Source organism: Pelophylax lessonae (genome assembly GCF_965119305.1).
Source record: "Pelophylax lessonae genome assembly, chromosome: 1".
Taxonomy (NCBI): Eukaryota; Metazoa; Chordata; class Amphibia; order Anura; family Ranidae; genus Pelophylax; species Pelophylax lessonae.
In genome coordinates, this window is record NC_138768.1 from 744139322 (window position 1) to 744152629 (window position 13308).

Here is a 13308-nt window from a genome sequence, read left to right on the forward strand (position 1 = left end):
CTTCCATAAAGGCCAGATTTGTGCAGTATACAACTGATTGTTGTCCTATGGACAGAGTCTCCCACCTCAGCTGTAGATCTCTGCAGTTCATCCAGAGTGATCATGGGCCTCTTGGCTGCATCTCTGATCAGTCTTCTCCTTGTATGAGCTGAAAGTTTAGAGGGACGGCCAGGTCTTTGTAGATTTGCAGTGGTCTGATACTCCTTCCATTTCAATATTATCGCTTGCACAGTGCTCCTTGGGATGTTTAAAGCTTGGGAAATCTTTTTGTATCCAAATCTGGCTTTAAACTTCTCCACAACAGTATCTCGGACCTGCCTGGTGTGTTCCTTGTTCTTCATGATGCTCTCTGCGCTTTAAACGTACCTCTGAGACTATCACAGTGCAGGTGCATTTATACAGAGACTTGATTACACACAGGTGGATTCTATTTATCATCATTAGTCATTTAGGTCAACATTGGATCATTCAGAGATCCTCACTGAACTTCTGGAGAGAGTTTGCTGCACTGAAAGTAAAGGGGCTGAATAATTTTGCACGCCCAATTTTTCAGTTTTTTATTTGTTAACAAAGTTTGAAATATCCAATAAATTTCGTTCCACTTCATGATTGTGTCCCACTTGTTGATTCTTCACAAAAAAATTAGTTTTACATCTTTATGTTTGAAGCCTGAAATGTGGCAAAAGGTCGCAAAGTTCAAGGGGGCCGAATACTTTCGCAAGGCACTGTACCTTCATTACCAGGCCATTTTTCTGTTTACAGGGTTTTAATGGTTTGACTGACAATTAATTGGTCATGCAAAAAAATGCACCCAAATGTATTTTATATAATTTTTTGGAGACAGAGGTTTCGTTTAGTGGTATCAAATAACCAGTTTTTTTTTTTGGGAAAGTAGACACCCCAAGTCGATGTCTTTTTTAAGGACAGTTTTTTCAAATGAAGAAACATGCTGATATTTAGATGGTTAAAGTGGTGCTCCACAAAAAAAAAAAAAAAAAGTCCATTACTCTTAACATTTGGCAGTAGTAAAGTAGATAAATACAGAGCTTGAGGATAGTGCAGATTATTACTTTAATCACTTCCTATCCTCCCCTAAGGTTGAAGTGGTTATACTGGAAGTAGGGTTGAGGCTACAACCATGATCCCGGTATCATTTTTTTCAGCCGGCAATTCTCTAATGTAAAAGTGATTCAAGCTGCTATAGAGCTTTCCCCACTTTTACCATGCTCTGCCTTCTGACCAGGGAACCTGGTAAGGAAGGGATCAGCATATGTGGTTTTTCACACTGTCTGATGTCAGAATACGGAAGTAATGAAAACTGATAAAATGCTTTGGAGGCCAGGGGAGAGATCTGTGGTCTAATAGACCACAGATCTCTCCATAAAGAGGACCTGTTATAATCTATGCTATCACAAGGGACATTGTTCATCCCTTATAATAGCAATAAAGTTGATCAAAAAAAAAAGTAGACTGGAAAAAAAAAAAAAATGCAATTAAATGAATAAAATAAAAAAATGTACGTGCCCCGCCACGAATGTCAGAGCAAGAGCAATAACTCAACCTCCAGACCTTGCCTAAGGAAATTTTTAGGTACCGTAGTTTTGACATACACAATTTTAACCTCCCTGGCGGTATGATTATGTCAGGAATTACATACCAAAAGCGGTACAATTCTTTTCATGGAAATTTGGCGTTATGTATTATAGGCCTACAATTCTTAGAAATTACCGACTTAAACCTGACCAAAACAAGAGTCTAGTAGACATCCCAGATGTGATAAATTTGAAACACAAACACGTGAATTATAATCGAATCAATAATATTATTTTATTATTTAATATATAATAAAATTATATTATTGATTAGATTATAATTCATGCATTATATATAGATATATGTGTGTGTGCATATATATATATATATATATATATATATATATATATATATATATATATATATATACACAGTGGGTACGGAAAGTATTCAGACCCCCTTAAATTTTTCACTCTTTGTTATATTGCAGCCATTTGCTAAAATCATTTAAGTTCATTCTTCTTCCTCATGAATGTACACATAGCACCCCATACTGACAGAAAAACACAGAATTGTTGACATTGTTGCAGATTTATTAAAAAAGATAAACTGAAATATCACATGGTCCTAAGTATTCAGACCCTTTGCTGTGACACTCATATATTTAACTCAGGTGCTTTCCATTTCTTCTGATCATCCTTGAGATGGTTCTACACCTTCATTTGAGTCCAGCTGTGTTTGATTATACTGATTGGACTTGATTAGGAAAGCCACACACCTGTCTATATAAGACCTTCCAGATCACAATGCATGTCAGAGCAAATGAGAATCATGAGGTCAAAGGAACTGCCTGAAGAGCTCAGAGACAGAATTGTGGCAAGGCACAGATCTGGCCAAGGTTACAAAAAGATTTCTGCTGCACTTAAGGTTCCTAAGAGCACAGTGGCCTCCATAATCCTCAAATGGAAGACGTTTGGGACGACCAGAACCCTTCCTAGAGCTGGCCGTCCGGCCAAACTGAGCTATCGGGGGAGAAGAGCCTTGGTGAGAGAGGTAAAGAAGAACCCAAAGATCATTGTGGCTGAGCTCCAGAGATGCAGTCAGGAGATGGGAGAAAGTTGTAGAAAGTCAACCATCACTGCAGCCCTCCACCAGTCGGGGCTTTATGGCAGAGTGGCCCGACGGAAGCCTCTCCTCAGTGTAAGACACATGAAAGCCCGCATGGAGTTTGCTAAAAAACACCTGAAGGACTCCAAGATGGTGAGAAATAAGATTCTCTGGTCTGATGAGACCAAAATAGAACTTTTTGGCCTTAATTCTAAGCGGTATGTGTGGAGAAAACCAGGCACTGCTCATCACCTGTCCAATACAGTCCCAACAGTGAAGCATGGTGGTGGCAGCATCATGCTGTGGGGGTGTTTTTCAGCTGCAGGGACAGGACGACTGGTTGAAATCGAGGGAAAGATGAATGCGGCCAAATACAGGGATATCCTGGACAAAAACCTTCTCCAGAGTGCTCTGGACCTCAGACTGGGCCGAAGGTTTACCTTCCAACAAGACAATGACCCTAAGCACACAGCTAAAATAACGAAGGAGTGGCTTCACAACAACTCCGTGACTGTTCTTGAATGGCCCAGCCAGAGCCCTGACTTAAACCCAATTGAGCATCTCTGGAGAGACCTAAAAATGGCTGTCCACCAACGTTTACCATCCAACCTGACAGAACTGGAGAGGATCTGCAAGGAGGAATGGCAGAGGATCCCCAAATTCAGGTGTGAAAGACTTGTTGCATCTTTCCCAAAAAGACTCCTGGCTGTATTAGATCAAAAGGGGGCTTCTACTAAATACTGAGCAAAGGGTCTGAATACTTAGGACCATGTGATATTTCAGTTTTTCTTTTTTAATAAATCTGCAACAATGTCAACAATTCTGTGTTTTTCTGTCAGTATGGGGTGCTATGTGTACATTCATGAGGAAGAAGAATGAACTTAAATGATTTTAACAAATGGCTGCAATATAACAGAGTGAAAAATTTAAGGGGGTCTGAATACTTTCCGTACCCACTGTATATAATATAAAATGTGTTTTGTGCAACGTTTTTTTTTTTTTTTGACTTTCCCTCCCTAGTTCCGCTCCCATGCAGCATTGCTGCTGCAGGGAACGGAACTAGGAAGTGATCAGAGCGACGGAGACCGACGGAGGAGCGGCGGGACTCTCGGCTGGCGGTCACAGCAATGAGAGATCATCGCTGGATCGCCAGGATAAGGTAAGAGAACACCGCTGCGCTCTCTGCAATCTACCCCGAGCGTGACTCGGGGTTACCGATCCTGATATGAAAAATCCACCCCGAGCCACGCTCGGGATTACCGCTAAGGAGGTTAAAGTGTGACATGTTTGGTATCTATTTACCTGGCGTAATAGCTTTTAATTTTTACCAAAAATGTTGGTATTATATTGTGTTCAACGTTAACTCAACGTTGCTTAAATTGTGTTCTTGTGATCTATGTACATATATCTTATATATATATATATATATATATATATATATATATATATATATATATATATATATATATATATATATATGTATGAGGTTCCAAGTACAGTGACAGACACCAGCCACAGAACAAGTAGCAAGTAGGATGAGGAACTGATGAGGATTTGATTAATGCATTGGTATTGGCTTTGTTTGTAAGTGTATTTTTAAAGGGGGAGGTTTTCTAATAAATTTTACTTGAATGGGATTACACTATGTAGAGTTGTTTTTTCCTATAATAAGAGCAATGACTCTTGGAGCAGCCCCACAGAAATAAGTACCATCCCCTTGTGAGTGTAGAAGGACACTATAAACAAATGTTGGATAATTAAGAATTTCTAGTGAGTATCATTTCCTAAGTGAGTGGACGCACGCAGTGAAAAGCCGGTAATTGGTACACGGATCATCATAAAAGTAGCCCAAGGATATCCTTCACTAGGGACTTCTATACTAATATATTCACATATGGTGGACTTTATATTAATTTCTGTGGATATTTTATTTATGTTGGATATTATATGCATGCCAATGTAATTGGATTGATGGTGACAGTGTGCTGCTAATAGTGTTTGAAGTTTACTTTGTAACAGTTTTTTGAAACAATGCTGAATTTTATATGTATGATAAAAATGTCAGAATTGGCCTGGACTGGAAGCGGTTCAACAAGCTAGGAGACCTAAGGAAGCTTTGACACTACGCAAAGATTGTTGAAAGCCAACCAGCTTTCCTAAAGTGGCTATCAGCGCTCCATTAAGATCTGTGAACAATCCCAACAAGCTAAAGAGTTCTTTAGAGGCTTCAAGAAAGTTGCTCAAAGCTTGGCAAAAACTCTGCAGCACACACTGCTCTGATACAAGCTGAATCCTGTGCGACCAAGGCCCAACAGGTTAACAATCGTATACCTCATGTATATCAACAATGTCTATAGATGGAAAAACTGCATAATATATCAAAATATATTTTAGAATAAAATTTACAGATCAATGTGTAAAAGATTCACTGTACACACAAGTCCGTATAAGTTTGAAACAAGTGCATAGGTCTCTGCCTGGTCTCCCCATTTTAGAATTCTAGTGTAATACCTCTAACAATGAACACCCATCTTATATATGCTCAGGATATAGGACAATGCTATGTAAAACTGTAGAGCCACTCACTGCCTCTCACAAAGCCCAGCAGTATGCTGCATTCCCCGATCTGAATTCGAGTATACAGTATAATTATCACATGAATGTCTGTTAACAGTTGCACATAAGTGTCTTATGCTGAAACACAAAATGTACAAAACTGTCTGAAACTAAAATGATTTTCAACTTGTGAAAATATAAAACAATCTTTGAAGAGATGCTCCAACCTTTAAAATGGAACAAAGCATTTTCCTGCATGAACTTCCCTATTTGCCAACGGTTTAAGAATTCTTAGCAGCCAGTCTATGACCCATCTCATGTCATTCAGACAACATCGCACAGATTTGCTGTCTGGTCAGTTTGCTTATAACAAATGTACGGTCTGGCTCAAAAGAATTGCAAACCCCTAGACACAGTAAAACATTTTAGGCATAAATACTTTAACTATGCATTTAAAGGTTGTTGCTGTTATGCAAATGATTAAACTGCAGGTTAAAGGACTGCATATAAGCACCTTGTTTCATTTTTTTTGGAAGAATGAGACCTGTCTGAGACAACTTTGTCTACATGTTTCAGATAAATTGTGCTAAATATTAGACATATGCTTCCTCAAATTTCAAGCATGAGCCCCAATGTTTCTTCTAGGAAAACATGTGACAGTCCATTCACTGCTAGAAGTCCAGTGAGAAGCTAATGGCTGGGAAGGTTCAACAGCTATTACATAGAATAAAAGGCAACAAAATTTCTCTGTATAAAACTGGAACAAAAAAAAAAAAAAATCAGTCTTCGGAGAACACAGTCTACCAAATGATATACCCCTGTAGACCTTTGCAGTATTAGTGCTAATATGCATATTCAATGTTAAAGATATTATATTATATATATTTTAGATAGATGTATAAAAGAAAACTTTGAGAAGTTGTTCTTTGGCATTAACCAGATATTTTTCAAAAAGAAAAGATGTTTGCTACCCAAAGTTATTCATTTTGCAGTTAGTCATTTGCCAAAAGCCAGGAGATAATGCAGTGTTTCTGGATTATAAAGGTTAAGATTATAGGCACCAAAAATAAATTAGGAAAAATACCATGAAGGGGTGATTGATGACTAAAACATCTGATGGTCAGTGTCAATAAAGTGCTCCTTTTTGTAACCTCTCCCGTTTGTGCTAGATACGGACAGAGGACCCTGGGATCAAACCGCAAAATCCCAAATTGTCCCATCAGGATGGGCTGCTCTGTGGTCACAGTGTGGATGACGTAGAGTCCATTGAGCAGTCACGCTTTAGGATTTTAGGATTAGGATCAGTAGCAGCCTTCCTTCCAGCTGTCATCTTTCATTGAGCCGTAAGTCTTGGGAGCTGGCAATGATCTATAAGAAACACAATGAAGGTGAACACATCAATCAGAAGGTAGTTTAATAGTCCTAATGTACTCACATCCAACAATGCAATGTCTACAGGTCCCTCTCAAAAAATTTGCATATTGTGATAAAGTTCATTATTTTCTGTAATGTACTGATAAACATTAGACTTTCATATATTTTAGATTCATTACACACAACTGAAGTAGTGCAAGCCTTTTATTGTTTTAATATTGATGATTTTGGCATACAGCTCATGAAAACCCAAAATTCCTATCTCAAAAAATTAGCATATTTCATCCGACCAATAAAAGAAAAGTGTTTTTAATAAAAAAAAGTCAACCTTCAAAAAATTATGTTCAGTTATGCACTCAATACTTGGTCGGGAATCCTTTTGCAGAAATGACTGCTTCAATGCGGTGTGGCATGGAGGCAATCATGCCTGTGGCACTGCTGAGGTGTTCTGGAGGCCCAGGATGCTTCGATAGCGGCCTTGAGCTCATCCAGAGTGTTGGGTCTTGAGTCTCTCAACTTTCTCTTCACAACATCCCACAGATTCTCTATGGGGTTCAGGTCAGGAGAGTTGGCAGGCCAATTGAGCACAGTAATACCATGGTCAGTAAACCATTTACCAGTGGTTTTGGCACTGTGAGCAGGTGCCAGGTCGTGCTGAAAAATGAAATCTTCAGCTCCATAAAGCTTTTCAGCAGATGGAAGCATGAAGTGCTCCAAAATCTCCTGATCGCTAGCTGCATTGACCCTGCCCTTGATAAAACACAGTGGACCAACACCAGCAGCTGGCATGGCACCCCAGACCATCACTGACTGTGGGTACTTGACACTGGACTTCAGGCATTTTGGCATTTCCCTCTCCCCAGTCTTCCTCAGGGTCCGGTCACCTCTTCTCGTTGTGCAGCGTTTTCTGCCACACTTTTTCCTTCCCACAGACTTCCCACTGAGGTGCCTTGATACAGCACTCTGGGAACAGCCTATTCATTCAGAAATTTCTTTCTGTGTCTTACCCTCTTGCTTGAGGGTGTCAATGATGGCCTTCTGGACAGCAGTCAGGTCGGCAGTCTTACCCATGATTGCAGTTTTGTGTAATGAACGAGGCTGGGAGTTTTTAAAAGCCTCAGGAATCTTTTGCAGGTGTTTAGAGTTAATTAGTTGATTCAGATGATTAGGTTAATAGCTCGTTTAGAGAACCTTTTCATGATATGCTAATTTTTTGAGATAGGAATTTTGGGTTTTCATGAGCTGTATGCCAAAATCATCAATATTAAAACAATAAAAGGCTTGCACTACTTCAGTTATGTGTAATGAATCTAAAATATATGAAAGTCTAATGTTTATCAGTACATTACAGAAAATAATGAACTTTATCACAATATGCTAATTTTTTGAGAGGGACTTGTATTGCCTGAACCACCTATAGATAGGCCCAAGCATCAGCTCAAGAGAAATGGGGCATGTTCATGTACTTCCTTTCCATAAGTCAGAAACTGCATATGCGCTTTGCTTCTTTAACAAAAAATGATTACTACAAAATCTGGAACTGTACTCTGCGCATTGATAGGAAAATCAATAAAATTACTTAAAAATCAAAGAACTGCTGCTAACAAAGTGTGTAATTCCACGCCCAATACAATGGCAAAAAATGTTTGATTTTGTAACAAAAGCATTAACAGTAAGCCTGCAGCAATAGGAAAGTTACATAAAACACACTAAAGATGTGGAATTCTCTTCCACAAGCAGTGGTATCAGCAGGGAGCATTGACTGTTTCAAAAAGCTATTAGATGGGCACCTTAACGAACACAACATACAGGGGTATACAATGTACTATTGACATAAACACTTATACACACACTCATCATAAGTTAAACTGGATGGACTGGTGTCTTTTTTTAACCTTACTATGTAACTATATTTCGCACGGGCGATTTAGCTTGGTGCAAATGGCAACAACAGGAATCTGCCGATTCCTGCTGCTGGTTTTGCTGTCTGTAAGTGCCTAGCAGGTAATTGCTATCTGCGTGAACAGCCATGAGATAGTTGCAGCGATCGCCGACCTGTTATTAAAGTGTACAGGCTCTGAGATCGCAGCTAGCCGCTCACAGCTGATAAAAACAGCAGCAAGAATTAGTAAATTCCTGCTGCTGCCATTCGCACTGTGCTCAGTCGCTGTATGAATGTAGACTGAGGTAAACGCATACTAACTCAAAATATGCACTCAATTAAAACGCAGTATTTTCATTTTACACATTTAAATCTAAAATGATCATGTACCATAACCCTAGCGTAGTTAACTAGATATCTGCACACAGTGTCCTTCAGGCCTCTAACCAACTGCCATGTACACTTTAGTATTCTCAGGTGTGTCTGACCACTCACATTAGAGGTAGTGAGCCAGTCAATAGTAAATGGCTTCAAACATGCTGGGGAGAAACAGATCTATACTGTGGAGAAACATAGATCTATACTGCGATAAAAGAAAAAAAACGGGCAAACTTGGACTACTCTGTATTTTCTCTGCCGTCAATTTTCTGTTTCTAAATTCTGCAAGACTTTAGTGACCAGGTCTGCTTCATGGAAAAAAAATATACTACTTCCAAGAATCTTTAGAACCTTTCCCCTGTCTAACTAAAAAGGAAGGAAAAGAAAACGCTATACATAAACTTAAATGTGATAAGAGGAAATAATGCACACAAATTTTCATTCAACACCTAGTCAGTCTGGACCAATTTCAAATTCACCCACAAATACAGAGGTCTCTAAAGTGATGGCATATTCTACTGGCAGCGTTTGTTTGAGAAACTTTGGAAACTACAATCTTCCTTATAGCAGAACTGTAGGCAAACCATTGAAATGCATATAGGTGGATTGTTTTTACCAGTAAAGATTTTAAATTCTGCTCTGCTAGTCTTGCGATTCATCTAGCACACAGCACAGCTGGGGAGGAAGCACATGTTCCCAGTTTCAGTTATGAAGCATCCTTTGCCACTGCCCTGTCTCCACACAGCTCACTAGATACTAAAACAGCAATAACACTTGTGTCGACTGAGCATGGAGTGACACAGGAAGCTGTAAAGCTAAATTAGGAAAAAGTAGTGTGAGCTTAGCTGTGCATTGTGGCAGGTGCCAGAATACCAAGACTTGCATACTTGCAAATCCTTTGGCATGCAAGACAACCATACATGCGTTTGTGTATGTGAACTATTTCCCTGGATTTTAAACATTTCGTTTCTGTTGGCTTTGATTTTTCTTATTTCACTATTTGTATCACCCTGCAATATAAATGAAGACTAGGTACAGCCATTGTAAATGTACACAGATCAGCCATAATATTATATCTAAAAAAGTGACTTCGAAACTCAACGGACGCCAGAACGCGCATAGGGGGCGGAGCCTATCGGACGCCAGTTCACTGTTTGTCTCAGAGTATGGATTGCCTGTCACAGTCCGCACAGCTGATCGTGCCAGCAATTGTAAGTGTATTTCTTCTTTTACTCACAATAAAATTGCCATACAGAAAGCATTAGATCTTGTCCGTTTTTCTTACATCTCTGTGGAATTGCTGGACACCTCTGAGCTGATCCTGATCCTATTTTCGTTGGAGGATTTGGCTATCCCCTTCTACTGTGATTACCCCATTAAGAGAAACGCATGCTCTGACCCATTGGTAAAACAAGGGTCAGAAGCTGAGGTGAGCTGCCATCTAATTAAAGGTGAAGGGATGCAGGGATATTGGATCCAACATTTAAGCACTGGCACTTTTCTAATCGCATTGGATTTGCGGTGTTTGCACAGATTTTTTGCAAGTTTTTTGCACTTTAATGGGACTTTAAAATTAAAAGGGTCTATATTAATATTGAGATATATATTAGTTTATTTTCACTGTATTTGAATATTTTTTTGCACATGGATTTTTTTTATTGGTATAAATTTTGACAATAACTCATGAATTAGCCTTATTTATTTGCACTGTACTGTAGCACTTTATTTAGAATTTTTACTGGATACACAGAGTATGAATTTATTTGAAATTGAAGTGGCGCAGCTCTTTTTTTTTTGTTATATTACTAGAGATACAGTATGCAGTGAAAACATACATAGTGATAGCAGCCACTTATATATTAATTTGTATGTACACAACTTTTAATCTCTCACGGGGTGATCAAGTGGTTGTGCTGATTTTTGCTCATTTTATTTAGCCAAAATATTAAGACCACCATAACCCGTCGTGTTAGGTGGTGCTGGTTAGGCGGGTGAGTGATGGCGCTGCCTAGACTGTATAAATTAATTAGCACAACATATACTGGGTAACAATATATATCCCCTAGATCAATTCATACAGTGTGCTAAAATACTCCATATAACAGTGTTATAACTTCGTTTGTCCGTGGAATGCATCGGCACCCGGACTTCCTGATACAGCGAGGAGGAGGAATTTCAATTACTTTAATGTAAGTGTCTACGTTTTCAATAAAATTATTTTTAAATGTATTACACTATGGAGGATCTTCTTTACCATTGAGGTACAAGCACCACCATAAGGAGAAATAGGAAAGAGTGGAGCCAACTAAGCGGGGCTATGGAAGGATCATAAAGGGCACACTAATACCTGTCTGCGGGAGCAGAGGCATTTCCATATTGGAGGCCGATTCCCTCCTGTAGTGGGTCTGAGATTTGGCAAGTGCGTTACCAGAAGGGGCCACGGAATAAAGCACGGGGCAGGGATCCAGTCACAAGCAAAGTGAATTCCACAACTGCATGGCAGCACCTTAATGAACTGCATGGCACTTTGAGTATTCAGGAGCCACTTAGCACTTTGTCATTAATGGACTCACACCACAGCAATAACTATTATTATCACTCCCCACAGTAGGGGTTTTTTCACTGTGTATATTTTATTTATTTTTATTATTCATCTTTTGGAAATTGCTCACAGCCCAGTGCATTTTTTTCATTCATTCTTTGGTAATTGCACACAGCACAGTGCACCTTTATGGCACATGCATGGTAATTCATGCATACAAGCACAACAGTCACTTTAATATTATAGATTTGCACATGATTTTTTGCACATTTTGGAATGTTTTTTATTGTTTATTATTGCATTTTCACATAACACTGTTAGAGCCGGTTCACACTGGGGCGACTTGTCAGGCGACCTGGTCGCCTGACAAGTCGCCGTGGGTCGCCTGCCATAGATTAGCACAGGACCCGTTGTAATAGGAGCGACACAAGTCGCTCCGACTTAGAAAAAGGGTCCTGAGCTTCTTTGGGGCGACCTGGAGCGACCTGCATTGACTTCAATGATATGACCTCACAGGTCGCCCCGGCAAGTCGGGTCGCTGCTATGTGAACCGGCTCTTATATGGAGTATTTTAGCACATACTGTATGAATTGGTCTAGGGGATATTTATTGTTACCCAGTATATGTTGTGCTAATTAAATTTATACAGGCTAGGCAGCGCCATCACTCAGCCGCCTAACCAGCACCACCTAACACAAGCAGAACCCCACCTACCAGTGGGGATTCATGGTGAGGGCAGCAGCCTAAACTTTCACTACTACCTATTGAAATTTTGTTTTATACACTACTTCCAATAGCTTTAATAAGGCAGCACCAACACTCACTTGCACACCTAACACCATTCAACTTTGGGCGGTGGACACGGGTCAGCATGACACCTTGAGCGGTCTACAGCTACGCAGTCCCAAACACAACAAACAGCAATGCACTGTGTGGTCTGGTTCAATCAGAACCAGCATTAACTTTTTTTAGCAATAGAAGAGATATTAGCTCTGCTATTGGATCAGAGTACACGGACCAGCCTTCACTCTCCACGTGCATAAATGAGCCTTGACCACCCATGACTCTGACGCTGGTTCACCAGTGTCCCCTCCATTAGACCACTTTTGGTAGGACCTGACCACTGCACACTAGGGACATTTCCCAAAAGCTGCAATTTTGGAGTTGACCTGACCCAGCCGTCTAGCCATTACAGTTTGGCCCCTGTCAAAGTTGCTCAAACCTTTATGCTTGCCCATTTTAATTTTCCACTTTCAACACATCAGGGACAATAATGTGAACTTACTATACTTAATATATAATATCCCACCCACTTTCAAATACCATTGTAATGAGGATGAGATAACCAACGATACTCACTGTCAGTGGTCATAATAATATGGCCGTTTGGTGTATTTAACAAAACATTTTGTTTCATAACATACAGCGGGTAAATTAAGTATGGAACACGTCACCATTTTTCTAGGTACCGTAAATATATTTCTAAAGGTGCTATTGACATGAAAATTTTCACCACGTCGTTAACAACCCCTGCAATCTATACATACAAAGAAACCAAAACAAATACGTTTAGAAATTAGGTTATGTGTAAAAAAATGGAAATGACACAGGGAAAAACTATTGAACACGCTAACTGAAATTTATTTAATACTTCGTACAAAATCCTTTGTTGGTAATGACAGCATCAAGACGCCTCATGTATGGAGAAACTAGTATTGCTCAGGTGTGGCCCATTCTTCCACACAAACAGACTTCAGATCTTTAAGGTTCTGTGGGCCTCTTTTATGAACTCTGATCTTTAGTTCTTTCCATAGATTTTCTATTGGATTCAAGTCAGGTGAATGGCTGGGTCATTCTAGCAGCTTTATTTTCTTTCTTTGAAACCAATTCAGTTTCCTTGGCTTTGTGTTTGGGACCATTGTTTTACAGAAATGTG

General features: G+C 39.5%; 1 protein-coding gene across 2 annotated transcripts in view; it reads right to left on the reverse strand.

The window, feature by feature from the left end:
* Positions 1-6177: 6177 nt before the first annotated feature.
* Positions 6178-13308, reverse strand: part of SLAIN2 (SLAIN motif family member 2) — a 142502-nt gene continuing 135371 nt past the window's right edge. For both annotated transcript variants that reach the window (XM_082257948.1, XM_082257947.1), the window contains one exon: positions 6178-6564. In XM_082257948.1, coding sequence (XP_082114074.1) covers positions 6498-6564 — 67 coding nt within the window. In that variant the 3' untranslated portion in view covers positions 6178-6497. The remainder of the gene's footprint in view (positions 6565-13308) is intronic.